This window comes from Sphaerulina musiva (assembly GCF_000320565.1).
Source record: "Sphaerulina musiva SO2202 unplaced genomic scaffold SEPMUscaffold_7, whole genome shotgun sequence".
In the NCBI taxonomy this organism is placed as follows: domain Eukaryota; kingdom Fungi; phylum Ascomycota; class Dothideomycetes; order Mycosphaerellales; family Mycosphaerellaceae; genus Sphaerulina; species Sphaerulina musiva.
In genome coordinates, this window is record NW_016017389.1 from 491229 (window position 1) to 518423 (window position 27195).

Below are 27195 nucleotides of genomic sequence, written 5' to 3' on the forward strand. Positions count from 1 at the left end.
AGGGACCTTGACGTCTCTGCTCTATTCTACCTCGTCTATCCCGCGTTGTGGCTCAGATCTCCATGTACATGCCTACATGTACTTACACATAGCATGACTTCCAAGTCACTATCATACCTACATGTAGGTACGTACCTGACATGGTCATGTAGTTACAGACATCATAATACCTAAAGTTCCATACTAACTCGTACAGGTAAACCACGTTGTAGAGTGATGATGATGATGATGATGATTTGAGCAGCCCAGAACTACAGGTAGCTACATGTAGTAGGGTACAAAGTTGAAACAATCCCACGCTTATGCCTCCCTGAGGAGTCCTCTCACATGACGATGATGAATGAGCAAAGCCTGGCTTCAGCTTCAGGTACGTACCTACTTGCAGGTTGTACCTAGGTATGTACATGTTATTAGGTAAGGCGTGTAGTTTGTAGTACCTTTGGTACATGTACATGTACTTGTACTTGTACCGACGCAGCGGAACGATCTTGCAAAGATGTTGTCGTCGTCCAAGTCGTCCAAGTCGTATTTCGCACGGATTGTTGTGGACACACGTGGGTTGTGCTGGGGTGGGATGGGATGAGAATGGGATGGGATGGGCTAGGTGGGTACAGGTACCTGGGATGTACTGCTTTCTCGGACTGGGAGCAGCGGGTGGTGGTGGTGGTGGCTGAGGCTCGTGGACTGGACTGGACTGGACTGTTGGACATACCTACTTGATGTTCGAGGGTACTAGGTAAGGTAGGTTGGGAAGGGAGTGATCTGCTCTTACCTCTATTCTGCTCCTACTTTTGGGTGTAGGAGAGACGGGACTGTCTGTCTCTTTGTCCTGCCTCTCCGGTAAATCTATGCAAGGTAGGTACCTCAGGTAGGTACCCACATGTACTTTACGGTCTTTACCTCTTGACTCTTGAGGGTATCCGATACATTATCCGAAAAGATGAAAAGCTTTCGATCGATTGGCAGCTGTAGCTAGCTTTTCACCTGCATCATCTCTTATCACGAGCTTGATTATTTTAATTTAAAACGTACCTCGTAGCAATTGCCAATTGCATACATGTGTACCTACCTACCGGAGCGGAGAGGAGCTGCATATACGGGCGACGCGGTTCGAGAATGGCTCTGTGGCTTGCTGCAGCTGCAGCTGACTTTTGCCGATTCAATTCGAAACCTGCTCGTTAGAGGAGGAGGAGGAGGAGGAGGAGGAGGAGGAGGAGGGGGCCCGGGTATGTGTGTACTGGATGTAACAAGGTATCTTTACCTCCAGCTCCCTTTACATTGCAGGAAGCAAGCCAGTGGAAGCAGCAGTTGCAAGCAAGTTGGCAAGCAAGCAAGCAGCAATGCGTGGTCCAGCAAGCAGGCCTAGGAGCCTGGAGGCACCCATCCACCTACCACCTACATGTATCCAGAAACCCACGATGAAGCTTTTTCTCCGACCCCGCCTAGGGACACCCTCACCCTCACCCTCATCCTCACACACACCCCCCTTCATCAACCCTCGCGCATGCCGCGCCAATTTTGCGCCCACGCGAAAATACGAAAGGAAAAAAAAGAAAGAAAAAAGAAAGAGCCAGTGGCCGGTCGGTCTGTCGGTCGGTCGGTCCATGTACATGTCAGGTAAAGTACCTCTCTCCTAGGCCTGTACCTAAGAACAAGAGGACGATTGATTGATTGGTTCAACATGGGCCGACTCCGGCGACAGCGGTGTGTGCGTGTCCCTAGGAGGCTAGGAGGTAGTAGTAGGTAGGTAGGTAGGTAGCTACGTAGGTGAGGTGTGTAAGCTTATTAGGCACCGTATGGTTGCATTCTTCCTCCATGGATGATGGATGGGGGGCGAGTATGCGTCCTTTGTGCGAGTGGCTACGCAAAAAAGACGCTCGGCTTGGACAATAATTCGCCGCCCCGCCCCGACGCGATAAGACCGCATCGGTAATCATGTGACTGCTGTGTGGGGGGGATATATAGGACTCTTTTGTTTGCCCCTCCTTCTGCGATAAGACATCAGCAAACTACGACAACGACAACGACAACGACAACGCTTCTCAACAACAACAACAACCAAATCAACCAAATCAAGTCCAATCACATCAAAATGGGTGGCTGTGGAAACGCTTCTTGCTCTTGCGGCTCGACCTGCAAGGTAAGCATTCTCTCATCTCACCACCCCACCTTGCCCACCTCTCACTCTCCACCTCACTCTCCACCTCACTCTTTATTCTTTCCACCCATAACCATCCCATAACCAAATAACGAACTAACCCTCATCCCCTCATCTAGTGCGCAGCAGGCTCTTGCTCTTGCTAAATCCCCTCTTCTCTCCACCTAAACCCTTCGACCAACTCCTCCAACAATAAACGACAACAATAAACAACAACAATAAACAACAAGGATACCTACCTTTACATCAGTTTCGACATTCTGGACATTTCCTTTTTTTCCTTTCCTGATCCTTCTTCTTCTCTCTTGAGACTTGAAATTCTTCATTCATTTCGCACAAACTTGAACTGGAATTCGACATGTTCTTGACGACGGGATGGACGGATGGATGGATGGATGGATGGATGACTTTCACACCTAATTCGATGCAACGAAGAGGGAGAGAGAGGGGAAGAGAGAAATGGAGGTTAGGGAGGAATGTGGGGTCAGGATGGCTGTGTGTGTGCAAAGGGTGGTTTTTGACTTTGGTATTGTTGGAGTGAGGACGAGATACTTTGATATCTAAAGAAGAAGCACTTTCGTTTTGATGAAAATTCACTTCATCTTCGTTTTCATTTCGTTATACTACGACCACTACTCCGACTTCGCAACCCACTCAACTCCAACTCTTCCTTCTTCTCCTCCTCCTCCCTTTGCAGTTGCTCCTCGTGATTTTTGCCCTTTAGCATCACCCGCTTCTCATACCCAATCCACAACTCCAGCAGCACCGCAAGTACCGCAACCATCAAACACATTGCCGCCGACACCCACAACCCCTTTCGATACAACGGCTTCTCGCTCTCGGGAAAGATATTCGTCCCCAACAACGGTCCACACTGACCTACCAAGTTCAAAATCACATACCCTCCACCCCTCTTGCTCTCCGTCGCATGCAAATTCGCCGTCCAGGAGAGGAGCACGCCAATGGAGGCGAAGATGCACACGGAGAGGAAGGTGGAGAAGTAGCGTGGGCCCGTCGTGGTCGTGGTGGCGTTGATGATGAATCCGACGGCTGCGAGCGTTGCCGTGAGGGCTACAAAGGGGCCGTGGGAGTGGTAGTGCGAGGAGAGGAAGCTGATGAGGAGGATGACCAGGAAGCAGAAGACGTAGGGAGGGGCCGAGAGGCCGTTGGAGGTTATTGTGGAGAATGTGCCCATTTCGGAAATAATGGTGGGGAGGAAGAGGGGAAGAGAGGCGAAGGAGACATTGCTAGATGAAGTTAGTGAGGGAAGAAGGGGAATAAAGATTCCGTTCGGGGGTCGAACTTACCAGCCAAAGTACATTAGACCGGGGATGAAGGACTTGGGGTCTTTGAATGCGTCCAAGGTCTCTCTCCAGCGTACTCCTCTTTCTTTGCCCACATCTACTTTCTGGTTCTGCGCAACTAGGTGTGATGCGACTTGCTTCTCTCTCTCGTTCAGGAAGCTTGCCGAATCGATGCGATCCGGGAGGAAGAACCACACCACTACTGCCATTGCAATCGTCGGCAAACCCTCGATCAAGAACAAGATCTTCCACGGCCTGAGCGAGCCTCTGATCTGGCTGATTCCATATGCGAGTGCTGAACCATAGGCATTGGCCATGGCTGCGCCGCTGATGAAGACGCCATGGCGGAAGCCCACTTTCTGTCGCGGGTAGAAATAGGTCAAGTACAAGGCGACACCTGGTCCGAACATGGCTTCAGAGACCCCCAAAAAGAATCTGCACGTCATCAGGCCGGCCCAGTTGAAGGCTGCGGCTTGGACGGTTGCCACGAAGCCCCAGAAGACAATGGTAAAGGCACACCACTGATGCGGCTTGAACTGTTTCCAGCCCAGAATGGTCCACTGCGATACGATGTATGCAATGTAAAAGATGGTTCCGAGAAGTTCATATCGATTGCCACTCAAGTCGATGTCTTGTTCCATGCCCGCCAAGCGCGCATTGCCCAGATTCGATCTGTCCAGGACTGCAAGAGAATACAGGACAAAAACCAATGGCAGAAGGCGCCAGTCCAGTTTCCTGATCACCGCCCGCTTCTCTTCCTCTGTGGGGAGAACAAAGGGTTCTATGCTCTCTGCTTCTTGCTTGTTGACCGGTTCGATCTGCTTCTCGACATCGGCAGCGTGGTGGTCGCCATTCTTCTCGGAGACGTTTGCCATGATGTGAGCAGTGTCTTCTCCGTGGCGGCGTGGTGTCCAAGGTAGCAGCAGATGTCCAGCCGGTGTCTCAGAAGAGAAAAGGACGAGAGACGAGAGGTAGGTATAGTAGGACACGACTTAGCCTCCAGGCTATAGTCCAGCGCCGGTTGAGAGAGTAGGCCGCACATGGTAGTTCCATGGCTTACGCGGGCCAGCTATAGCAGCTTCCTCATTCTTTCGACTTTGCATACCGACAAATTGCAGCTTGCTGCTGCTCCCTGGTCGCGGCAGCCAACCTTACCAGAGGCACCGCCAGTCACGAGGGGCGGCGAAGTGTATACGGACGATCAGCAGCGGTAGTGGGTCATGTAGCGGGGAGGTGGTGGGCGGAGATAGCGACGATCTGCGGTGCGAGGGCTCGAGAAGATTGTGGAAACTGTGGGAAGAATGGGAAGAATGGAAGCTGCTGCGACGGAGCGGTGGGTCGCGGAGGCGGGAACGCGGAAGGTGTGAAGTGTGCCGTGCCGTAGAGCCGGATGTTCTGTCAGTCTTTCTCTTTCGCTTTCTCTTTTCTCTTCCCAACCTACCTAGGTACCTCCTCCTACCTCCGCCTCTCAGACTCTCTTCAATTATTGCCAAGCAATGTTTGTCATCATCATCAGACACTGAATATCGACGAGACGCTCCGCTTCACTGACAAAGCCTTCTTTCACTTGAGAACGGCGCGTACCGTATCCTTACTCCTGCAGCACTCGCACTCCCACTCCCACTAGGACTTACTCCCCTTCCCCCTCCCACTTCCACGCACTGCAAACAAGGGATGGGCCTGGTTTCTGCACATGAAACTTGTTGGCAGCCCAGTTACCGTACAACTAGGTTATGCCTGGGACGTGGCCGTCCATGGGCCTCATCCTACCACGACCATACATATTCGTACCTGCGAACACGAGCTGCGCCAGCTGAGTTGCGCATCTCTTACCTATCGGCATCGCAGGACTGGTCAGCTTGACCCCTTGGCTGCCTATACTTCTCCCGAAACCGTCACGACACCCAGGCAATATCGCAGGTGTTGTCGCAGCAGAAGTGACAGAACGAGTATTGTCTGCCTACGGGACCTGGTGTCGACGCGAGGGTGGGCGAACAACGATGCAAATGCCTTGCAAATGCCCTCGCAAACGTATGCCTTGTACAAATGCGCTGTATAAATGCCTTGCAAATGGAGTGGCGAGCCGGACGTGGCGGCAAGCTCCAGATATATAAATATGTGGATTTCGAGCAGGTGATTTCTGACACAAATTCACTTTCAATCATCCGCAGAAACTCCGACACATCCGTGCTTCTCCATAGTTATGGCTACCAATATCACTGATCTCAGCAATGTCCAAGGCGACATTCTCCTCAAAGGCTTGACGAAAGAGGTCGAGACTTTTTGGTTCTTCACCATTGTCGACAGTACCGAATTTGGTCACGCTCTACGCAGGGTAGCGAATCATGACATCTCGCATACACAACATGTCCTGGACACCCGTCGCCACATCAAGCACTTCAAAGCCCAGAGAGGCCATTCGCATACCGAGAAGCTGCCGACCGTCGGTGCTAACATCTCATTCTCCTTCAGTGGACTCCAAAAGGTTCGCCACATCACGTGTGGGTCCCGTGCATCTCTGACGATAGACAACAGATCGCCGCCGTCACCGGTCTGCAAGTGAGCACAGGCGATACCATCTTCGAGACCGGAATGAAAGCTGCAGCTGTGTCTGATTTGCACGATCCTGTAAAAGCAGACGACCCTCAAACTCCAGACTGGGAAGCAGACTGGCTCGACAACCAGATCGATGGCGTATTGCTCGTTGCCGGCAACTGCAAGGATATTGTCCATAAGAAACTGCACCACATAATCTCTCAATTCGGATCTTCCGTGCAGCGTGCACTCAAGATCGATGGTAATGTCCGTCCAGGGACACAAAAGGGTAAAGAACACTTTGGTTATCAAGACGGAATCTCGCAGCCAATCGTGGGCGACCTCCCTAACCTCACCAAGGAGGAGATGTTTGTTCCTCCCGGACAAGACATCATCCCCCAAGGCGTCATCCTCTGCGGCCGACCCGGCGACGCCAAAGCCTCCAGCCGACCCTCCTGGATGCTCGACGGCTCCTTCCTCTGCTTCCGCAAACTCCAACAAGACGTGTCCGCCTGGGAAAACTTTGTCGTCCAATCCTCCTCCGAACTCGGCATCTCCCCGGACCTCCTTGGAGCCCGCCTTGTCGGCCGCTGGAAATCCGGATGTCCCATTAACCTCCAACCCGACTTCGACAACACCGAAATCGCGCGAGACGTCCTCCGAAACAACTTCTTCGAATTCGACCCCACGGGCCTAAACTCTGCCCAAGAGTTTACCATTACATCCGGTCAGCCGAGTGTCAATTGTCCCCTTGGCGCTCATATCCGGAAGACGAACCCCAGAGGCGATCAACCCCCGGACGGGCGAGCGAGTGTCAATATCCATCGGATCTTACGCCGAGGAATTCCATATGGTCCAGAAATGGATGAAGATCCTGCTGCGGAGCGAGGCTTGCTGTTTGCGTGTTATCAGAGTGATCTCAGTCAAGGGTTTGAGTTGATTCAGAAACGTTGGGTGAGTGATCTCTCCCTCTCTCTCCCTCACTCTCTCTGTGTACCCTTTCCCTTGTTTTCCAATATATCTTCTCAAAATCTCTCCCTCCCTTCTAACTATAAAACACAGGCTAACGACCCCTCCTTCCGCTTCCCCAACTCCGGCCTCGACGCCCTCATCGGCCAAACCAATTCCGAACCCACCGTAGGCATGAAAGGTCTCGTGCCGGACGACGCCAATCGAGAATTACACGTGTCGGGTATCAATCGCTTCGTGATTCCCAAGGGAGGAGAGTATTTCTTTTCGCCGTCATTGAGTGCGTTGAGAGGGGAGTTGTCGGATGTGAAGGGTTAGACAATATTGGAAAACAAAATCAAAAGGGTCGAGTTCTCAATTGGGGGCTTCAAAATTTATGGGGGGGTGGGGTACATGTCTCTGGAAAAAAAATACACAAGCGTTCATGATATCAGGTATCTATCCTCTTGGTTTCTGGAACCCAAGACTGTATCTATCGTATCCACAAAAAGAAACACAAGAAAGAGAACTAATCACTCCCCATCGAAGGCGAAGGCGAAGGCGGTTCAATCCCCACCCTCGTCATCATCCCGTCTCGCGGCAACAGCTTACTATCCGTCCGTACACGCTTCACGTGCAACCTCGATAACTCTGCCTCATCATCAACACCACCAAAACCATCCCCAGCATCATCAACCACCTCCTCCACCTCCTCATCCCTCTGCCTCTTCAGCTCCGACCTTGCAGCCCTCCCTCTCCACAACCGTTGAGCCTTCCTCACCGCACTACAAAGTTTCACCACACTACTGAGCCGACACCAGCCCTCTATCTCCCGAAATTCCACAAGGTCAATTTTATTAATTCCCAATTCCGCCTCCGCCGCAGCTCGAGAAATCCCTCTCGCGAGATTCTTGAGTTGTTCGTCGGGAAGATGCGATCGGTTCCCAAATGACAGACGCAACGTCATGAATGCTGCTTCGCGGGTATATGCGGGAAGGTCTTCTTCGTCGTGGTGGGAAGATCGGACGTCCAATTTGGCAAGTTTGATGTATCGCTGATTGAGCCCGTGGCGGGTGCGGAAGACGGAGCGTTCGTCGTTGCGTCTTTTCATAATGTCGTCGTGGAGTTGGAAGACGGAGAAAAGTTGGTCGGGATGGGCGTCGAGACGCGCCGTCAGGGAGTCAATGAGTGCGCGAGTGAAGGAGTGAGGGCCGGGGGCGGCGGTGGGATCCCAGCGGTTGGAAGCTGCGAGGACTTCCCAGGATCGGTCTTTGGTGGCGGCGTCTTTCCAGATACTGCCGGCGGAGCACGAGTCGATAATTGTCAGGACATCGGCGGAGGAGTCTTGGAGAATGGCCTCGGCTTCGTTCCAGCTCGCGTGGGGGGAATATCCGTGCCCGGGCGCTGACTTATCGGGATTATAGTTCTCTTTCCTAGGCATACTTAGAAGTGGTTCATTTGACAGCTATCCTGCTCGTACCCAGTGATGTAGAGGCCCTTGCTGGGTTCGGCCAGGCCGTGGCCCGAGTAGTATACAATCAGTAAGTTATTTCGGCATGGCCCGTCGTGATCTAGTACCAGAGTATCCAGACCACGTCTGAGCTGTCGCTGGGGATCACGGTTGCTATCCAACTTCAGGATCGTTGACTTGAACTTGAAACGCTTTTCGAAAAGATCATGCAATTCTTTGGACTAGACGTCATAAGCGTCTTTGTGTACGTGTAAGTTGACAGGGCCGATCACTTACCTCACTTTCGCAGTCGAGATCCTCGTCGAGGTACTTCGCCCAATGCACGATCAATGCAGCGACTTTTTGGTACTTATAAGGTACCGCCAACTGGTTGCACGATGCTTGCTCCCAAAGTGCCTGCATCAACGGACTGCCCGATTCAATTGGCTCCCTTTCAATCAAAGTGGCAGTGCTGAGGGACAGGTCTTCGTTGTCTGTGGTTGGTACTTCATGTGTTGGCTTGGACCACGAGAGATGTCCACAGAAATCTGCACCCCCTTGATCTGCTTCTATGGTGAACGGATTGTTTCCTGATTCCAGAGACTGCGCGATGTTTCTGTTTACTGTGCGAAGCTTCCAATCAGAGAGGTAAATGCGCGAAGAGCTGGACATCCTGCTCTAAGGCTTTCTATAATTGAGAATAGCCTTCGTAGTATAGGCTTGGGAAGCTCCGATCCTTCACCGGGCAGCGGGCCCACCTATCCATCTTATTCTGGCCGCTTCGTAGCGAGCTGTAAGGTCGCTTTTACCTACCCATCTTATTCGAACATCTTCTTAGCGAGCTGTAAGGCCGCTCTTACCTACAGACGCTTGACTTAGCCGGTACACAAACACGCTGCCTTTGGAGAGAGAATCAGCACCCACAATCAGTCAAAGAGTACATCGACAACGCCTCGTTGGCTTCCAAGCACTGCTCTTCTCTCCATGCACACCATGTCTGAACGCAAAGTGCAGGATACACTGCCATCGAGCGAGGTGAGGGTGGTTGTTGTGATTGGCATCCTGGTCACTGACTGACGTCGCGAGATAGCGGGAGGATGAGGCACCTGAACAGCCGCAGACAGAAGAGCGATGGAAGTCAGGCGTGGCAAAAGTGCCGCTCAACCTCTCAGAAATTGTATGCAAAGATTCCTTCCACGTCGTTAACCCTTACTAAACTCAGTAGCCAACGGCGTCGTTTAAGATGGGACAGACCGTGCGCGCCAGCAAGACCGACTCGGTAACTAAAAGAACCGGAACTACCACGTGTATCGTGCGAGATGTCAAATACGACGGGGCGAAGAGAGAACATACATACCAGTTGAGAGAAAAGAGTACTGGCGAAGCGTACGAGAGCGGGGTGTACGTAGCTGAGAGTAGGCTACGTTGAATCGTTGATAAGCTGAGTGGCTGCTGCACAAGCGTGACACAGCGTTAGCTTCTTCGGTGGAATGGGGCGGCCTCAAATGGTACCACCTATCTTCCAGTCAATCTACGTCCCGTGGGCTGAGCGTATGGTGATGCACTCGGAAGTGCGACTACGCCTGTGTTACGCGTTAAGTATTGGCCATTGTAGTGGGGCATTATGGTGCTGTATACTAATACACGTCGGGCGCATTTCACTGTCATTCTGTGCAAACTGTCCCTGGGAAGATTCATCATGTCCAACAAGAACTCTTCGGTGGACTCTTGCGAAACGTTCGACAAGGAGCTTTCAACACCTACCACCACAGGCACCAGCGATGCAGGCTTCGCTGGAGATATGGAGTCGGGCAGTGAGAAGAAGCCAATATGTTAGTCAACTCATGAAGGGACGCGCAGGCGTACTGATCGTTGCAGGGGCGTGGCCAACACGGCTCATGAGTCGGTGGCATTCGAATATCGCGAGAAAAACCGACGAGCCACTTGAACAACCTGATCACAGGTCCCCTCTGACCAGAAGGCGTACGTTGAGCATACAATTTGAAGGAGAAATGCCATATTGACGATGCCGCAGTCGAAGAAATTCCTCGTGGATATCCCGCCATCGCAGCGTTCAAGTCGAGTGACCGAAACTTTCTCCAATTCCGAGGATTCAATTATTTGCATTGTCGTGTTCTTTCCGACCTCCAGCATGGCATTGAGCTACTGGAAGAGGAGCTAGACGACCTTGACCAGCATGACCACGGGAGTAACCAGAGAAGACTGCAAAGCAGACTGGATGATCTCGAGCAATCGACCGAAGATCCGACAGCATCAATGTATCCGGAGGAAATTGTTCGAAACCGTCCTGAGGTTCTCACTGAGCTCAAGATGAAGCTCCTCGAATACGGTATGTCCAATTACCAGGCACAAGACCTCCCCACTAATCATTACAGATACTGTTCTTTTGAGGACCAAGGAATGGTCTCACTGCAGCGACCTGCGTCGCGGGACTATCAGACCATGAAGAACTGGTTCGCGTTTCGTGAGCCAATCACTCGTGGGGAAGCGAGGTACATCCGCAAGAAGGAGGATATCGTAACGTTGAGGACTGGTCGAGAGAGCGCCGGGTTCGACGGCTTCGTAGAACGATGTTTGACCCGCCTGGACTGCTGGCTGAAAGCATGCGGAAGTAACATGATCCAGGCTAGTATTACTGAACCGCGCGATCGATGGCGTCCTACTGACAGTGAAGCAGCGTATCTTTCTGACTCGGGAGTTGCAGAACAAGACGGGGGACGAGAAGGATAAAAAGTACATCAGCTACTTTGCTCCAGCCCGCATCGATGCTCTTGTGAACTTCATCATAACCGTCATCATCTTCATTTTGCTGGTTCTGCCCGTAGTGGTCATGTATCGAATCACGGAGACGAGCGCGGCCCAGTCACCACTGGATGCTATCGGTATGTGGTTCGTGCCAGTCCTCCTCGCCTGTGCCTATGGCTGATCGTATGTAAGGTGTACTGATCGTATTCACCTGTGTATTCGGTATGGCCATGTCCTCACTCACGACAGCCAAGAGGCATGAGCTCTTTGCCGCTTCAGCAGCGTATGCTGCCGTGGTGGTGTTCATTGGCAACTTTGGCGTTCAACAGGTCGAGTTTCTGAATCAACCTAAGTGAGTTGCCGTTCTCGCGAGCAAGCTAATGGGGTGGGGGTCATTCCATGAATCTCCAGGCCGTCGAGCTCATCGCAATACCGATGCTGAGGCGTAAGGGGCTGGAGCATTCACCAGCGTGCGAGGCTTTGTGAGATGCTGCCAAGGTAGCCAATGGGTCTACAGCGCGAGATGCAATTTCGACATGGTGCATTGGAGTCCGTTTTCTGTGTATCAGAGCATAATCCCCTGGCTCTCCTCGGCGTCTCAAGAGGACAAACTGCACTTCAAGCGTGCATACAATGTCTCCGCCGTAGGTACCTATGTAGAGAAAATTGCATAGGTCTGGTCTTGCTGATGGTATCAAGAGCACCAGACGGCCGCGATCACAGGCCTCGCCGTGTCTTCGCTTCGTATCATGTCAACGTGTGATCTGTTTGTATCCATTCGTAGGATTGGCTGGTGGCTTGGAGCTAGCAGAGTCCCTTGTATACACAAAACAGCGAAGTGAAGATGATGTCGGAGTTGTGCAGATGCTCGGGTCGGCCTTGGCTCCCACGCTCCTGCTAGGCTAGGTACCTGTAGATGAGCTGTGACGCTGTTCTGACGCCTCGCGCTTGTCGTCATCGCTCTTGCCATGTTTGTCCCACCTTCACCCCTCCATCAACACTTTTTAAACTTCAACAGACATCGACAACGACAACAACAACAATAACATCAACGACAACATTGAGATCTTACCAGCTCCCCCACAAACCAATCTAACCGGTAAGTTACAGCTTTTGCCGTTTTCCAATTTCTTCCGCTAATAAAGCCAGTTCTCTGATCACCATCAACAAGCACGGTTCGTGTTCGCCCATCACCTTGAAGTTGTCAGAGATCTAATTCACCTCAGATCACAATGTCTGCACCAAACCAAGGCCGTCAATCCCCAGAGCCAGAGAAGCAAACCGAGGGCCAAAAGGGCGTCCAGGCCGGCAATGTCAACGACCAAGGTCAGAATCAGCCAGGTCAGCAAGCTGGCGAGCAGAGCAAAGACCAGTTGAAGAACCTGGGCAGCAATCCAGGTGGTGTGCTAGACCAGGCCGCAAAGGAGAAAACGAGCAAGGAGTAGATTGGATACCACATAAAGCAAGTGGAGTTGGAGAGACCAACAAGGCTGCGGCTGAAGAGCTGAGGTACCTACGACATGTAGATGAGCATCAATGAAGACCCTGCATGAAGTCCTTGGTGATTTCATCTGATAGTGACACTGTCTCCGGGTCGGCTACTGACTGTTGAGGTCGTGCGTCGGTTTACTGACACAGCGGTTCCCTACTCGCATGACCGCCACGGCTACATCGGATGAGGCTGCACAAGTCGATTTGACACTTCACATGTGCTCGACCAGCTGATTATGAATGCTGGCAGCAACTATGTCCAGTAGCTCGATCGACACCTCGAGGCCGCGTTGGGCGGGGAGACGACCACAGAGCTGTACGAGGACTAGCATACTGAATGGTGCGTCAAGGCAAGCCGAGTGTATGTCTGTTGAGAAGTCGGATCGTTTTGGATCATTACCGCTCAACCCAGCCCTCGGCCGCGCCCCCTGGTCGCACTGGACACTCTGCCGTAGCTAGCGGTGCCCCTTGTACCAGCAGTCAACCCCCTACCGCGCCCAACTTGCCCTCCAACACCGGTGTAGCCTCTTGACGAGCTCGTAGTGCCCCTCGTACTCTTCGTCCTGCCCAAACCTGCTCTCGTTCTCGTCGCTTCCGCAGCAGCTCTTTTCCTCTCTTCCTCCTCTGCCTTCCGCTGTGCCTCTTCTTGCCGCCGCTGCTGTTCATAAGCACGTCTCTCCACCTCCTGCTGCCGGCGCACAACATCGTTCTCAATATCCTCCAGATCCTGCGATGCGCCTTGGAAGTTGGGATTCAAGATTACTCGCTGATTGTGCTCCGTCTGGCTCAATATCCTCGTCCACGTCGCAAGCAACGTCGAAGCATTGTTGACAGTCTTGTGGACATTTTCCATGTTTCCTTTCGCTCTGGTCAAGCTCGCAGTAACGCCTTCTATTACGCGATTGACCTCGCGCACCTTTTCCAGTTCGGCCTGCAAATGAGCATTGCGGGCATCTTCGATTTCCTGTTTTGTTTGGGTCCGTACAGGCTGCGGGCGCTGAGCTGAAGTAGTCGCCGACCCTGGAGCGTGTTTTTGTGTGGTTGCGCTGCTTTCTGGACTTGCAAAGAGGTCCTCATCGTCGTCGTCGAGGGAAAGTTTCGCGAGATTGGGCGTGTCCACTGCGCCAGGACGCTTCGACATGCTGTGCAAGGAGCTGCGCACCTGCGCAGTGTAAGAAGAAAGTATTTCGCGTTGACGAGCCCCTTGTTGCCCTGGCCTTCTTCCTGGGACCTGTCGCTATATCACTGGCTCGTTCTTGCCGACGTGTTTTATTGTTTGTTTTATCATTTATGCAGGTGCGACGCGTACCAGCCCACTAATTTAGCATGCACGCTAGTAATCCCTGTCGTGGCTGGCCAGCTTCGACTTCACCTGTCACCTCTCATCAGGAGCTCTCTACGATCCTACACCACGCGAACGAATATCATCACGACGCCCATTCCGCTTCCGAGCACCGCATCGCATAGAACTGAGCTGGAGTTTTCACACTGGGGCATTTTGGGAGGCTACAAGATACGCGCAAAGGATAAAACAACGCCGGCGCATTGCTGGAATAGGCGCACATCCCCAAAGTCGCAAAAAGCACGTACACTCGCGACGGGATACTCAGTCCCAAAACGGGAAGGAGCCTCAGTAAACAGTCAGCTCTGTGCCCTATAGGGACCATCCGGAATCCACAGCGGAGTCAGCAACGAGCACGTCAATCTTCTCCTAGAAGCCCGCGAGCTTTCTCTTCCTCTTTCCAACATCGAGAAATTTTCACGAATTGCCGCGTGAAAGTTGCTCTCTCTGCGTGAGTCTCTCTGCCACAGCGCTCAAGACTCGGCCGGCTCGCTCGAAAGTGTGGGAAAGCAGAATTGTGCTAACCAACAAGAAGACCAGTGTTCGCCTCCGGGCCCCCTCCGCGCACCCACAGCCCACTGCGGCACCAAGACAGCAAGAGAAACGAGTCGGGCCAGCTCCGCAAGAATGGAGGTGCCGTCGACACCACCACGGCGCGGTCGTCATGCGGTGAGCCGCGCGCCACCTGCCCCGCTGCATGGGGCTGCATATAACGATATGCACCCCATGACGCGCCGCTCCCCGCGCTCGCCAGCGGCAAGCGTTTGTGCCAGCGACGCGTTGACCACGCCGGCAGCATCGCCACTGCCACCGACCCAGCCACAATCGCGCCGGGAGAACGGTGACAATAGTAAGTCAGATGACAATACGATCATTCATGCAATTATTGACCTTCCTTTCACAGCTTCCTCTTCCACCGCCATGTTGCCGACACCCTTAGAGACGCCATCAAAATCTTCGGCACACAAGCGCCAGCGAGCAGCCAGCATGCAGCAATCTGCCAGAATTCTGAGATTCCAGCCCGAGAATCCGAATGACGTGATGCCGTCTCCACGTGAAACGCGCAGAATGAAAGCAACTTCCAACAACAACATGCATGACAGCGGTCTTGACATGGGCAGCACCAAGAAGAAAGCCAAGAACGAAGTGGCCATCTACACGGAACCATCTGCACGCGTACCAGAAGAAGATCCAACATCCGACAACGTCTTCTTCGCGGCCTCGCCGACGCGCTCGCCTCCACGAGGTCGCACACCAACTGTCACCACCGACGCAGAGCGCATTGCGCAATGGAATTCCTCGCCCAGCCCACCACGACCGAAGAAGACCAGGGAGCAGATTCTTGAAGATGACCGTCTGCAAGCAGCCGTTGACCGCGGCGAAGGTGTCTTCTACAACTTGTAAGTTTTGTCAATCTCGTCAATCGGACTCATACTAATACTATAACAGCCGTGGCAAGAAAGTATTTCGCAAGTTCGAAGGCGAGGATTTCACTGCCGACCCTGGCGCCTCTTCACGTGCACAGCGACAGCTCAAGCGTGCCGCCGGACACTCTGCGTCACGTCCATTCACCCGGAGCGACATCCAGCCCCGCTTGCTCTGGAAGCCGCAGACTGTCGCACGTTCACCGGCCAGTCAGACAAGCTACAGTGACGAAGAAGCTGAAACTGATGTGGATATACCCAATGATCATGCCGACGTCCTCGATTCGCAACAGCATGACTCTGGCGTCTCATTCACCGCTCCTGCTGCAAATGCGACTCCGGTCAAAAAGGCCAAGTCCTCAAACAAGCCAATGATGAGTCCGCCGACCACGAGTCGCACGACCAGACAGAAACAACACCGAAATGTGCCAAGCTTCGAAGACACACTTGAAGACGACGAAGAAGTCGCAGCTGACTCCGTCCTGCCTACCCCTCAACGCAGCTCGCGCAAGAAGCAGATCTTCACCAAGGACTTACTGGTCGATGCAGACAACACACTTGAGCAACTTGATCACCTCACTCCTGCTCTTCGTCGCAGCAAGCGTGGCCCCCTTGAACTCACCCCCATCGCCGAAAACAGCGAAGAGAGTACCCCAGCTGGTCCGCCGTCGCCAGCTCAGCTTGCCAAAGAGAAAAAGCGCAAGAATGGTAGCCCATTCGACCAGTGGCCACGCACTAAAGCCGGCGCTAAGCGTGGCAGCGCTGCTGCCAATGCTTCTCCCGACGGCGCACCCGCCAAGCGATCTCGAAGTGACACTCGCTCGAACGCAGGACAGGCCTAGGTGGCTTATCAGCTTTCGGGCCTCCACTTGTAACGGCGACGACGATGGATGACTCCAGAATGCTTGGCGCATTGATACAAGACACTAGATGCAATATCGAATGCCTAGATACTTTGTCTCATGGACAGGCGGCGCATTTTCTGTCACAATCCAGGCGGTTATCACCACTGGAACATTGGCGACTTGCACGACTTTTCATCATCATGCGTTCTATTCACACGCTTTGGCTGTACCGCTTCTGGACGGCTTGCATTGTTGACGGGAGGTTGAGATTAGACTTGCTGTTTGCTCTGGACAGACGTCCATTTCGAGTGCACTACAGTTTAGGGCTTTCGGGCGCGACTTGCGTATGGTAACTCAGGGTTACCTTGACTGGACTGGCGTTACCATTGTGGAAAGATAGATGCGGGATACCCCAGCAATTTGATTTCGCCGCCTAAGTATGGCTGGCGCGGCGCAGGTCAGGTCTTAGACTGAGCGAGAACCTGTGCTGCTACTACTGAGATACCTGCGCAGACGCGGTAAACGAGACGGAAGATTTCGAATGAAATGAACGCGCTCGTCCTTATTGACATTATGTCTTGTTTCACGGCTCTGTCCCCTTCTGGCTGTGCGTGCCATCATCACTCTTACTTGCCATCTATCTGATTGTCCTGACCGTCAGCCTCCCACGTCACCTCGACCTCCATGACTGCCCTTTTCCATCCGAACTCTCGTTAGATCATGTTGTCGATGGGTCGAGGGACCTGTGTCCCTTTGATGGCCAGCCCATGCGTCTTGCTGCCATCGAGTAACGACCCGTGATAGCAAAGAGTGGTGCAGCACTCCCAGATCTGCCTGTGTGCCCTTTGGGAGACTACCTGGCAAGGCATGTTCAGAGCATTTCGTGATTACCACTTGGCGCGGCGCCAATATCCAGTAACAGGTAGTCAGAGTTATTGGCTCCAGAACAATCCTTGGGGACGTCTGCGTTTTGCCACATTTCACGCACAACGCCTTGACTTCTCCGTCTTCCTTTCCATTAAATGAATGAATACCACTTCACGCCTGACTTAGCGATGCGTCGTGCCCAAAAACTGCCTCATGGTCCTTCAAGACCTTTTCAATCTCCCTTGCTTTCCTTCTCTGATGAGTGGAATCGTTCTTCAGAAACTCACTAGTCTCCTTCAGAAATCTATCGATCTCTTCGCGCGACGGCACAGGCGTGCCATTGGGGAAGTCCCACGGGTCAAATTCCTTCTTCTTCGGATCATCACTCGTAGCGTCCGCCAAACCATCCAACAAAGGGAAAGCAGAAGAAGAAGCATGCTCCTCCCCTTTCTTCCCAACCCCCGGAACAATCGTCTGATTCTGACTCTGCAACGTCGATTTGAAGACTGGTTTCTTCTTCCCACCACCTTCCGCTGCGCCCTTGGTACTATTGTTAGTAATCGTACCCAGCGCAACAGATTTCAATCCGGATTCCGCATTCGCCTTTTCCTCGGCGGCGCGTTGACGAGCAGCCGCAGAAGGATCTTTGGTGAGATTTCGCATTTCCTTGAGACGTTTCCGATGTTGGTGATCGTAGGAGTTTTCGTGCGCTTCGAACTCGGGCATCCGCGCATAGCCTTTTTGGCAGAGCTCGCAGAAGAAGGCTTTGCGGGCTTCGCGCGCGGACTCGGTTGCGGCTTCTGGGAGAGTGTGGCCGCGCTGGAAAGGAGAATGATCTGTTAGAAGGGTTGTGTGAGGGATATGGGAGGTTGAGAGGTAGGACTTACTGGTGCCATCTTGGGCGATGGGTCCTGGGGTTCGCGGTAGTCTTTTGTTTGGTATATCTCTCGTTGGAGAAGTGCAGCTTGATATCAGAATTTGCAAAGTGCTATTCACTGCGTTGATGAATTCGAAGGTGACATGCGATAGGATATGTTGGTGCAAGGGCCGGATTGCGGTCCGATGCATGGTGATTGCTTACACTTTTGGCTCTTTCCATTGGCGCGATCTCTCTTTCATGTGAAGGGAAACACTTCATGCACCACCCATTTCACCTCTCATCACACCCACCATGGACGACGATATATCATCTCTAGAAAGGCTCGAATCCGGTCTGCACGAGCTCGAGCCCATACCGACCGACACGACGTCATTGTATGAGGCCTCCTCCTCCATCGACAACGACGACAACAACGACAAGAAATCACGCTCCCGACAACCGAACGCAACAACGACTGGCCTCGGCCTCTCCCAGCACTCAGCAATATGGTACCTCACGCGGGTTCAGAAGTATTCGTCCTACGTTTTCACAGCCTTCGCCGCCATGCACATTACCAATACCTCCCTGATACCGCTCCTCACGCAAAGCGTTCCCGCCTCAGAACCATATCTTCTCCTCACGAGGCCGTACTACCAATCTCCAGCCGTAGAGCCCCTGATGGTAGCCCTTCCTCTCTGGGGCCATATTCTCTCGGGTGTGGCTATCAGAGTGATAAGAAGGAATCAGAATGCGCAAAGGTACGGTGATGCGTACAGTGCCGAGAACAAACAGAGTTTCTTCACGAATACCCACAAGTTCTGGCCGAAAGTGTCGGGGACGAGTAAGTTGGGATATATCTTTGTGCCGTTGGCGTTGGGACATATTGTGCTCAACAGAGCTGTGCCACAAGTGTACTATAAATCAGGAGGAGGGAATATTGATCTCGCATATGTGAGTCATGCGTTTGCAAAGCATCCGATTGTATCCTTTGCGGGATTTGCTGCTTTGTTGGGCGTGGGATGTTTTCATTTCACCTGGGGCTTCGCCAAGTACTTTGGCTGGTCGCCGGAGCAGGTGACGGAGTTTGGTGCGAGGAGAGAGTTGAGGAAGAGGAGAAGGTGGATTGTGATTAATGCTATTGCCGCTGCTATCACTGGACTGTGGATGGCTGGTAGCTTTGGGGTGGTGGCGAGACATGGCGAGGCACCTGGGTGGGTTGGCAGAGAGTATAACGAGATGTACAGGATGATTCCACTTATTGGTCGGTGGTTGTAGCAATATGGTTGTGCGAAATATGGGCGAGATCTGGGACGTATATGCGAAGATACCCATTCACCTCTTTCTGTCCCTCGATATGGGAGACACTGCTCTGCTACATAGGTTACCAACAGAACTAATTTCAAAGGCACACAATCAGAGGGTATTAACCTTCCTCAACTTGTCGAGTTTGACATTTGGATCTATACACTGCAAGGATATCAAGTTTTCGGAGACGGTTCCCTGGAATGTAGCGGCGACACAGCAGAAACCAGCGAGATCGGCGATACAGGAGAATGCGAGCGAATAGGTGAATGGTCACGAGAGACGCCCGATGGCCTCTGGCTGCCCGGAATCGCAATTACCAACGGTATCCCACCCCGTATCTCTGTCGCAATAGGAGTGACCGGACTCTGTTCCTCGACAGCCTGGAACGCATGGCCCCCCAGCGGAGGTATCTCATAGTAAGCCTGACTATGTCGAATATCCTGCTGCTCGTGGTAATCCATTTGCGCCTGCAGCGGCTGGCTTTCCGCAGACTGCTCTTCGGCCTTCAATTGCACTGGCTGCGATTGCTCGATCATGGAGAGGTGGGATTGGGCATCAGGAGCAGGGTATTTTGCGGTCATAAGCATCTTCTTGCGTTTTCTTCGACGCGCGAGGCAGAAGAAGACGATTCCTGCGAAGAGTAGAGCCAGCCCTATACCAAGCCCAGCGCCTAGACCGGCTTTGCTGCTGTTGCTGAGCCCGCCGTTGCTCGAGCCTTTGTTCGATAGCGACGCTAAGCTTGGCTCTGCGCTGGAGGTAGAGGTCGACTGACTCGTCGATGCGGTAGCTTCTGCTGTCGTATTGAGATCGAAGAAGGTGCTTATGCTCGTGGCAAATGAGGAAGTGTATGGTTCCGTGACATCCGTGACTATTGACGATGCAGTCTCGAGTGCGGGCTGGGTTACAAACGCGGTACCTGGTTTCGGCTTTCAGTCAGAAGGGGGCGAATTTTTGTCTTGATGATTCACAACACCTACCCGTGGTCTCACTCTCACTGGCTTCGCTTCCATCAGTCACACTTGTGGTACTGGACGAAGTATCCGCATCCTCGCTGCTATCCCCAGAAGCAGGCAGTGTCGTTTTCGACGTTCCAGAAGCAGCCATTGTTGCAGTAATAGTATCTGAAGATCGTGAAGGTGGACCAAATTGTCTCTTCCTGAGAATTTCCCCCGGAGAAACATCGACATTTCTTCTTCTTCTCAACTCTTGCTTATCCTCGCAGTCGCGTGTTATGCCAATACCAATTCCAATAGCAATCCCTTCATCCTCCGCTCCGCTTGACCCCGCCGAGGAACGTCTTTTGCATCTCTCTGAGCCTGTGTAGTACACCTGTGCTGAAGAACCTGGAGATTGTCCTCCTCCTCCTACCAATTTCTCATCGTAGCCATCATGCTCATGCTCATACTCATGCTCATCACGATCCATCATCTCATCATCAACTCTCTCGTGTAACCGATCTCTCATGTTCATTTAATTATCTCTCTAGTAGCTCCGCTCTCAAACTCACTACACTCACAAACTCGCTCACTTACTCACTCAGGTAGGGACAACAAACAACAACAAACACCAAAGAGCTATAGAAGAGAGATGATAGAGGGGAGAGAGAGGGGGGCCGCAAAACAGCAGCAGCTCCTCCACGTTTCACCCTCCCAATTCCGTGTACTTCCTTCACCCGTAAAGATAGCTAAGGTACGGTAAGGTAAGGTAAGGTAAGGTAAGGTAGTCAGCAAGGCTGAGTAGTACATGTAGTATTACACTGCAGCAAAAACACACAAAAAAAAACAAGCTACCTACCTGACCTACATGTATATTTGTATACCCCAAAGTATAATGCATAGGTAAGATGGTTTTATGATAAGAAAGATACCTAGGTCTGGGGACATGTAGGGGGGTTTTGAGGGGAGGAGGAGGTGGGTAAGATGATTTGGGTTTACATTTACCTACCTTACGGAAGTAGTATGTGTACGTTGCGCATGTTGGTTGTTTGTTGTCGTTGGTGGTGGTGGTGGTGGTGGTGGTGGTGGAGGATGAGGAGGAGGGGCTGATGCAAAGTCCTTTGTTTGTGCTGACATGTATTGAGAGTGCCCGCATGTACATGTACAGTAAGAGATCCATCATTCTGATCTGACATGTGGTGATGCATGTGTCTGCCAAGGGTCCAAATATAGAATGACAGCTCCTCTCTCCTCTTCCTTTCAACTTTTGCCGTCCGTCGACGAAGAACGGATTCCCGCTCGGGATCTGCGAAAAAGATGCTTTTGTCTGTTCCTCTGAGGAGATTTGTGATTATCACTTCCAGTAGTAGTAGTAAGGTACTGTTGCTCTTTGAGTTTGCTCAATCTGCAAACTTTGCTAACCGGTCAAATGGGACTTGCTTCACTTACTGACTACTAGGGGGCTAAAGATATAATTAATGCATACAGTCAGTCATTGGAAGTTTACCTAGGTGAGGCACACCTGGAGGCTGATCACCGGTCAGGAATCCTGCTTTGAAGGATGCCGTAAGGAAGTTTTCGGCTTTCGCTTGTGACAATGTTGGATTAGGTCTGCTGCTCTCTATCCGTCTATCTCCCTAGGTGCAATAGTAATTTGGCTCGTAGCAGCCGGACTCTTCAGCCTCATGTCCAATATATGTAGGAGGTAGTACAATGCTGAGGAGACCTCCACTCATGGTCAGACATGTTGATTTGCTTACTCAGCGCTTGGTTTCTTTTCCCTCACAACGATCCCTGAGATGTGTAGCAAATGTACATGATCTCATCTATATACCGTATGTAACATACCGTATCTACCGTACCGTATTGTGCCGACCAACATGATCATCATACACGCCATCCCACCGTCTTGAGCTATTAAATGATAGCCGCCTCCCATTCCCTCGATTAATGCTGATATGTCTCAGCCGCACGCCCTCCAAATCAGGTCAAGGCCGGACGCGTCTTGCGTTCATACTCCTCCATTCGCGAGCCCACGGATATCCCATTCCAAGTTTCAGCGCCCGGATCTCCACACAGGACCGGAAGGCCTACTTGCTCGACCACGAAGCTGCTCGCCACGCTCGCTTTCACGGAAGCCTCCACTGCATCGCCCCCGTTCTGTTGCAGCTCTATTGCCAATGCCCCTAGAAACGCATTGCCGGCCCCCGTAGCGTCCACTATCCGATCCTTCTCGTCCACCGAGTAGAATGCATCCACCCAGGTCATGTCGATTTGCTCTGCGCCCGCCGCGTTCTCCGTCCTCGTGGCAATCAACGCACCATACTCGCCTGCTCGAACGATGCAAAGCTGCTCTATCGCCGCACTTGCTGATGCATCTGTCATGAATGCGGCCGTGCAACTTTGAATGTGTTCTCTCCCCGTCTCCGATGGCGCTTGTGATCCTTGTGATTGCAGTCGACCCAGTAGTGCTTCCAGCTCCAGATGGTTCGGCGAGAACACATCGACCAGCTGACTGGCTTCCACGTGCGCAGCAAGGCTATTGGGTCGGCACGAGAGAGGAGAGGGCTCCCATATCAGCAAGGGCTTGGCAGTGATTCCATGCTCCTGACGAATTCGTAACAGATCTGTAATTTGTTGCGTGACGAGTTCCGGACTCGCCAGGAAATGGAACGCAGTCGAATTGAGCAATTCAAAAGGTAAGTCGGCCGGAGTCGGCTGCAAAGGAGGCGTCAAATACCCAAACGTCTTTTCTGCACGATGTTCTTTGAGCAAGACCATTGGCGTATTGGCGGCGAGGTGGTCACTCCACTTACTGGAAAAGTCATCATCATGATACTCGAGCTTTCCCCTCATCGACTCGCGTTCTGGTGCTTTTCGAATCGTCAAGCTCAATCTCCAGCCGCGTATCTGCTCTTCTGCATTGATGGGGAAGTCTTGGCCGGCGAGAACCAGACAGCCGACCTGTCCAGCATCGCCATCGACTGCTATACAGGCTCCAATTGTGCTATACGAGCACGATCCTCCCAGCACATCGTACAGAACTCTCCCTCCTGGCAGGCGTAGCTCGTCCAAAATCACCATTCCCAATGAAACGAATCGTATAGGAACATGGCCGTTGTCGTGATTGGCCATGACGACGACGACGACGACGACGAAATGCCTCCCGCAATGCGATACGAGTGCTGCCTCTACTTATATATAACATTGGACCCAGAGATCCGCACTGTCACGCCCCATGGTGACAGATATCCGCACGAGCAAATGCGGGTGTGATGGTCTGGACAACCAAGTGTTGAACTCAGGATCAGCGTGCCCGCATGAGAGCAAAGAGATGTTAGCGATCCGATTTCCAGGACCCTGGCCCGGTCTTGGAGATCGGAAATACGTTTGTGGAGCTACAGCATATTAAACTACTCTCGGCACAACCTGCACCGCGGGGCGCCCCCAACGGCTCGGCATTTATGCGCTCTTCACGCACCTGAAATTTGGTCCCCGAAGACGCAGATTCGCAGAGGACCTGAATTCAATTGCCTCGTGCTCGTTTCATCTGCTCTGGTCCCTGACCCTGAAAACCCCGTAACCCCGTTTTTGCCTCTCGGTCCCGGACCGCCCCGTCGGGAATAAAACATTCACTTTCCCTGTTGCGACCCTGTTGCGACCAGCGACCCTGCGACCCTTCTGAGGCTGGAGGCTGCTGATACAGCTGATGATGCGCCAAGACAGAGAGACACCAACCACGCAGTAGTAGATACTTTCCAGAGAAGATCCGGTACCGCGTGGATTTTGACGTCTTGGCTGGGAATCCGTCGTGGTCGACATACTTCCTACCATTATGGCGCAATGGCCGAGAGATGGGTGCCTGGTGCGGCTGCGGCGTCAGTCCGACTGGGCTGCCTTGGAAGGTTGATGATATGGAACGCAATCGCTTAAGTCGGTTTACAGGCCCCAACCATGACCAGACCGCACACAACAATGGGACTGACACAGAGGCGCGTATGATCAAACAACGCAAACAACGCCTTTTCGGCGTTACTGGCCTCGGCGAAGCACAAAGACCACCCTACAAGTAGGTCCACACATCAATTAACTATGTAGCTAGTCAAGTCAGCTCCACTGATGTCCTGCTTGCCTAGGATGCTAGGATCATGCCTTGCTTGAGCTTCGCCAAGTCGTACGAGCATTCGGCATTTGTAGATGCTGCATCTGAACACTGTGCTGTATTATGAATCAGCAATGCGGAGTCGAACGTGGAGTAAACAGGCATGCGCCGGGGGTCCTGCGCCGTCCTGAGATGTGCCGTGCTGCCCTAAGCTGGAAGACCAATAACGAAGACTACAACTGTCATACCTGCTGCTCCTGTTCATGTGGACCTTTGCCAAGTACCGCGATTAGCGTCTGGCGACACTAGAACGTTGCTACGGGCATCTGCCGAACGACAGCGGATGGTCGGAAGCAGGGCTATCCAGCAAGAGACAAGGCGACCCCGACTGTCTATAAGACGACTGCGAGCGATCCATCGCAGTGAACACACATCTGAACGAAATTCCTGTGCTTCCAGGTTACCAACTCGAAGACATGGCTGCTGTAGCCATTGCCCCCAGTGACCCCTTCTTGGTCCAAGAGCCCACTGCCGGTTCTCGCCAAGCGACATCAAATGGACCAGAAGATACTACTCCGCCTGCAGCGCGCAAGACGGAGCTCAAGAGCAAGTGGCCTGCGACCGAGGACCTTTATGGATCCAATCTCCCCTGTCGCCTCGAAGGGGAGGTATCGGACCTGGTAGTCCTGGGAGAAATCCCCAAAGAAATCGACGGCACCTTCTTCCGCGTCATGGTCGACCCATTCGTCCCCCCAGTGGAAGGAAACGTGCCCCTCGACGGTGATGGCAACATGTCCGCCTTCCGATTCCACGACGGCAAAGTCGATATGAAAACGCGATACGTGCACACCCAGCGCTATATGCTGGAGCGCCGAGCGGGAAAAGCTCTGTTTGGCTTGTATCGAAACCCGTGGTCGCATCATCCGTGTGTGCGAGCGGCGGTCGACTCGACGGCGAATACGAATCTCGTCTACTGGGCGGGGAAATTGTTGGCGTTGAAGGAGAGTGCGCTACCCTATCACGTGGATCCTCAGACTATGGAAACCATTGGTTATGATCCCTTTGGACAGGTCAATGCAAAGTCTTTCACGGCACATCCCAAGTACGATCCCATCACCGACGAGCTCGTTGTGCACGGATATGAAGCGACAGGCATGGCCTCGTTGGACGTGGTGACCTATTCAATCGATCGAGCCGGTACCATCAAGAACGTCTTTTGGTGCAAACAACCCTTTGCTGAAGGCCGACCCGGCCCCATCCACGACTGCGCCATCACCAAGTCCTGGCTCATCCTCTTCATCTGGCCCTTCGAAGCCGACGTCGACCGCATGAAACGCGGAGGTCACCACTGGGCCTGGAACTACGACCGTCCCAACACCATCATGGTCATCCCCCGCAACGCCGCCTCCCCTCCCGCTGGCTGGTCTCCCGGCGAAGTCCGCCACTACACCTGGACCAACTCCATGGCCATCCACACGGCAGGCGCCTGGGAAGACCCTTCAGACCCGAGCAAAATCTCCGTCGAATCCTCCCTCGTGCACGAAAACGCTTTTCCCTTTTTCCCACCCGACAACGGCCGCATGCCCGACCCCAACGCCAAAGCCGAATTCGTCCGCTGGTCCATCGACGCCACCCAACCCGCCGGCACACGCATGTCCGACCCGACCACAGTCCTCGACTGCCCGGCCGAATTCCCTCGAATCGACGAACGTCTTCTCGCCCAAGAATACAACTGGGTCTTCCTGAACGTCTTCATCCCCCAAAACTCTCTCACGGGAGCAGATAACATTTACCATGGTCTCAATGGTCTCGCGATGGTACATAATAAAACAGGTCAAACTACGTGGTATTATGCGGGTGATGAGTCTTCGATTCAGGAACCGATTTTTATTCCTCGCAGTGAAGATGCTGAGGAAGGTGATGGATGGGTGATGGCGCTGATTGAACGTGTGAGAGAGAATCGATGTGATGTCGTGGTTATTGATACCAGGAATTTTAGTCAGGAAATTGCTATGGTGCAGTTGCCGATGCATATGAAGGCGCAAGTGAGTCTTTTTTTTCTTCTCTCACCCTCTCTGTCTCCGTGAACCCCCTTTTTCCCCCTCTGCACTCCAAAAATTTCAACAAACTCTTTATTAACCAAAAAACCTTCTTCTAGGTCCACGGAAATTGGATCAGCGCCAAAGATCTCGGCGGCTATCAACCCCTAGCCAAGACAATTCCCGATTTCGAAATGTTAAAGCAAGGAGCTTTGGAGCCTTTGATGAATTAGGTAGATTTGATTTGAGATAAAATCAGATCAGATCAGATCAAATCGGGTCTGAGAAAGAAAGAAGGAAAGGGGGATTGGGTTGGTTTTTGGGTGCACTATCACTTTACCCTTACCCTTACTCTTATTTTATATATACCAGTGCAGCGAGGGAAAGAAAGAAAGAAACAAATCATCCAAGACTATGTTTGTACGTGTGTGTGTGTGTTCCGATCATCTCACATTGTATATCAAGGGACTCACTTGGGTGGCGGTAGGTGGTTGTGGTGGGTCTGTGAGGATCGATGGATGGATCTCTATTCTACTCTACCGCTTTTGCATATGTGCATGTGAACTTTACCTTGGCAATCTGACTAAGGTACAGTACGGTACGGTACGTACAATGTTCAAGACCCCTTTTTTGTTCTCTGAGGACTACATTTATCACTGCATTCATTTATCCATTCATCCATCATATTGTGGACGTTTTCTCTGGCACTTTTTTGATGCAAGACGTTTATTGAATGGACAGGACAAGCCCATCAGGAGGAGGAGGAGGAGGAGGAGAATGCAGGCATACTTTTACAAATTTCTTTTTGACCGCTCTGTGAAAAGA

General features: G+C 52.4%; 13 protein-coding genes across 13 annotated transcripts; 7 read left to right on the forward strand and 6 right to left on the reverse strand.

Annotated features, from left to right (window-relative positions):
* Positions 1-2004: 2004 nt before the first annotated feature.
* SEPMUDRAFT_150150 (MFS general substrate transporter) lies at positions 2005-4704 on the reverse strand. The gene is made up of 3 exons (XM_016905988.1): positions 3466-4704; positions 2278-3405; positions 2005-2140 (listed from the first exon to the last, which is right to left on the reverse strand). Exons 1-2 carry the CDS (start codon positions 4335-4337, stop codon positions 2769-2771), a joined length of 1509 nt encoding a protein of 502 aa, XP_016759259.1. The 5' UTR covers positions 4338-4704; the 3' UTR covers positions 2005-2140; positions 2278-2768.
* A 437-nt stretch (positions 4705-5141) lies between these two features.
* Positions 5142-7275, forward strand: SEPMUDRAFT_88414 (Dyp-type peroxidase; the record flags this gene model as incomplete). Its single annotated transcript, XM_016910473.1, has 3 exons — positions 5142-5947; positions 5998-6951; positions 7060-7275. Coding segments are annotated over exons 1-3 (1452 nt in total), but the record flags the coding sequence as incomplete, so codon positions are not given.
* Positions 7181-8873, reverse strand: SEPMUDRAFT_68457 (uncharacterized protein). Its single transcript, XM_016909821.1, has 3 exons — positions 8693-8873; positions 8426-8637; positions 7181-8378 (listed from the first exon to the last, which is right to left on the reverse strand). The coding sequence occupies exons 1-3, from the start codon at positions 8816-8818 to the stop codon at positions 7475-7477; spliced, it is 1242 nt and encodes a 413-aa protein (XP_016759261.1). The 5' UTR covers positions 8819-8873; the 3' UTR covers positions 7181-7474.
* A 515-nt stretch (positions 8874-9388) lies between these two features.
* On the forward strand, positions 9389-9611 carry SEPMUDRAFT_118445 (uncharacterized protein; the record flags this gene model as incomplete). Its single annotated transcript, XM_016901430.1, has 2 exons — positions 9389-9430; positions 9486-9611. The coding sequence occupies 2 exons, from the start codon at positions 9389-9391 to the stop codon at positions 9609-9611; spliced, it is 168 nt and encodes a 55-aa protein (XP_016759262.1).
* A 435-nt stretch (positions 9612-10046) lies between these two features.
* SEPMUDRAFT_150153 (uncharacterized protein) lies at positions 10047-11542 on the forward strand. The gene is made up of 4 exons (XM_016905989.1): positions 10047-10745; positions 10792-11041; positions 11094-11298; positions 11354-11542. Exons 2-4 carry the CDS (start codon positions 10817-10819, stop codon positions 11515-11517), a joined length of 594 nt encoding a protein of 197 aa, XP_016759263.1. The 5' UTR covers positions 10047-10745; positions 10792-10816; the 3' UTR covers positions 11518-11542.
* Positions 11543-11550: 8 nt separating this feature from the next.
* Positions 11551-13500, forward strand: SEPMUDRAFT_150158 (uncharacterized protein). Its single transcript, XM_016905990.1, has one exon. The coding sequence runs from the start codon at positions 11667-11669 to the stop codon at positions 11922-11924; it is 258 nt and encodes an 85-aa protein (XP_016759265.1). The 5' UTR covers positions 11551-11666; the 3' UTR covers positions 11925-13500.
* SEPMUDRAFT_157251 (DASH_Duo1-domain-containing protein) lies at positions 11551-13793 on the reverse strand (the record flags this gene model as incomplete). The annotated part of the gene is made up of 1 exon (XM_016907727.1): positions 11551-13793. One exon carries the CDS (start codon positions 13791-13793, stop codon positions 13056-13058), a length of 738 nt encoding a protein of 245 aa, XP_016759264.1. The 3' UTR covers positions 11551-13055.
* Positions 13794-14083: 290 nt separating this feature from the next.
* Positions 14084-16790, forward strand: SEPMUDRAFT_150159 (uncharacterized protein). Its single transcript, XM_016905991.1, has 4 exons — positions 14084-14445; positions 14530-14844; positions 14899-15394; positions 15444-16790. The coding sequence occupies exons 2-4, from the start codon at positions 14622-14624 to the stop codon at positions 16258-16260; spliced, it is 1536 nt and encodes a 511-aa protein (XP_016759266.1). The 5' UTR covers positions 14084-14445; positions 14530-14621; the 3' UTR covers positions 16261-16790.
* Positions 16791-16923: 133 nt separating this feature from the next.
* On the reverse strand, positions 16924-18105 carry SEPMUDRAFT_88424 (uncharacterized protein). Its single transcript, XM_016910474.1, has 2 exons — positions 18018-18105; positions 16924-17949 (listed from the first exon to the last, which is right to left on the reverse strand). Exons 1-2 carry the CDS (start codon positions 18024-18026, stop codon positions 17302-17304), a joined length of 657 nt encoding a protein of 218 aa, XP_016759267.1. The 5' UTR covers positions 18027-18105; the 3' UTR covers positions 16924-17301.
* Positions 18106-18301: 196 nt separating this feature from the next.
* Positions 18302-19408, forward strand: SEPMUDRAFT_68467 (uncharacterized protein; the record flags this gene model as incomplete). Its single annotated transcript, XM_016909822.1, has 1 exon — positions 18302-19408. One exon carries the CDS (start codon positions 18302-18304, stop codon positions 19262-19264), a length of 963 nt encoding a protein of 320 aa, XP_016759268.1. The 3' UTR covers positions 19265-19408.
* A 59-nt stretch (positions 19409-19467) lies between these two features.
* On the reverse strand, positions 19468-21366 carry SEPMUDRAFT_109255 (uncharacterized protein; the record flags this gene model as incomplete). Its single annotated transcript, XM_016900773.1, has 5 exons — positions 19468-20210; positions 20272-20751; positions 20940-21026; positions 21089-21093; positions 21239-21366. 5 exons carry the CDS (start codon positions 21364-21366, stop codon positions 19468-19470), a joined length of 1443 nt encoding a protein of 480 aa, XP_016759269.1.
* An 846-nt stretch (positions 21367-22212) lies between these two features.
* Positions 22213-23373, reverse strand: SEPMUDRAFT_68471 (Ribokinase-like protein; the record flags this gene model as incomplete). Its single annotated transcript, XM_016909823.1, has 2 exons — positions 23046-23373; positions 22213-22982 (listed from the first exon to the last, which is right to left on the reverse strand). The coding sequence occupies exons 1-2, from the start codon at positions 23362-23364 to the stop codon at positions 22213-22215; spliced, it is 1089 nt and encodes a 362-aa protein (XP_016759270.1). The 5' UTR covers positions 23365-23373.
* An 857-nt stretch (positions 23374-24230) lies between these two features.
* SEPMUDRAFT_157256 (isoeugenol monooxygenase) lies at positions 24231-26764 on the forward strand. The gene is made up of 3 exons (XM_016907728.1): positions 24231-24298; positions 24366-26376; positions 26490-26764. Exons 2-3 carry the CDS (start codon positions 24808-24810, stop codon positions 26601-26603), a joined length of 1683 nt encoding a protein of 560 aa, XP_016759271.1. The 5' UTR covers positions 24231-24298; positions 24366-24807; the 3' UTR covers positions 26604-26764.
* Positions 26765-27195: the final 431 nt, after the last annotated feature.

Excerpts from the sequence above, each read along its gene's own strand:
- SEPMUDRAFT_157256 (XM_016907728.1), top strand. The coding sequence starts at position 24,808 with ATGGCTGCTGTAGCCATTGCCCCCAGTGACCCCTTCTTGGTCCAAGAG. Across the intron at positions 26,377-26,489 it reads CGATGCATATGAAGGCGCAA|GTCCACGGAAATTGGATCAG; the intron begins GTGAGTCTTTTT and ends ACCTTCTTCTAG.
- SEPMUDRAFT_150153 (XM_016905989.1), top strand. The coding sequence starts at position 10,817 with ATGGTCTCACTGCAGCGACCTGCGTCGCGGGACTATCAGACCATGAAG. Across the intron at positions 11,042-11,093 it reads GCGGAAGTAACATGATCCAG|CGTATCTTTCTGACTCGGGA; the intron begins GCTAGTATTACT and ends ACAGTGAAGCAG. Across the intron at positions 11,299-11,353 it reads GTCACCACTGGATGCTATCG|GTGTACTGATCGTATTCACC; the intron begins GTATGTGGTTCG and ends ATCGTATGTAAG.
- SEPMUDRAFT_150150 (XM_016905988.1), bottom strand. The coding sequence starts at position 4,337 with ATGGCAAACGTCTCCGAGAAGAATGGCGACCACCACGCTGCCGATGTC. Across the intron at positions 3,406-3,465 it reads GGTCTAATGTACTTTGGCTG|CAATGTCTCCTTCGCCTCTC; the intron begins GTAAGTTCGACC and ends AACTTCATCTAG.
- SEPMUDRAFT_150159 (XM_016905991.1), top strand. The coding sequence starts at position 14,622 with ATGGAGGTGCCGTCGACACCACCACGGCGCGGTCGTCATGCGGTGAGC. Across the intron at positions 14,845-14,898 it reads CCGGGAGAACGGTGACAATA|CTTCCTCTTCCACCGCCATG; the intron begins GTAAGTCAGATG and ends TTCCTTTCACAG. Across the intron at positions 15,395-15,443 it reads GAAGGTGTCTTCTACAACTT|CCGTGGCAAGAAAGTATTTC; the intron begins GTAAGTTTTGTC and ends ATACTATAACAG.
- SEPMUDRAFT_68457 (XM_016909821.1), bottom strand. The coding sequence starts at position 8,818 with ATGCAGGCACTTTGGGAGCAAGCATCGTGCAACCAGTTGGCGGTACCT. Across the intron at positions 8,638-8,692 it reads ATCTCGACTGCGAAAGTGAG|TCCAAAGAATTGCATGATCT; the intron begins GTAAGTGATCGG and ends TATGACGTCTAG. Across the intron at positions 8,379-8,425 it reads AAGGGCCTCTACATCACTGG|GAAAGAGAACTATAATCCCG; the intron begins GTACGAGCAGGA and ends AAGTATGCCTAG.
- SEPMUDRAFT_150158 (XM_016905990.1), top strand. The coding sequence starts at position 11,667 with ATGGGTCTACAGCGCGAGATGCAATTTCGACATGGTGCATTGGAGTCC.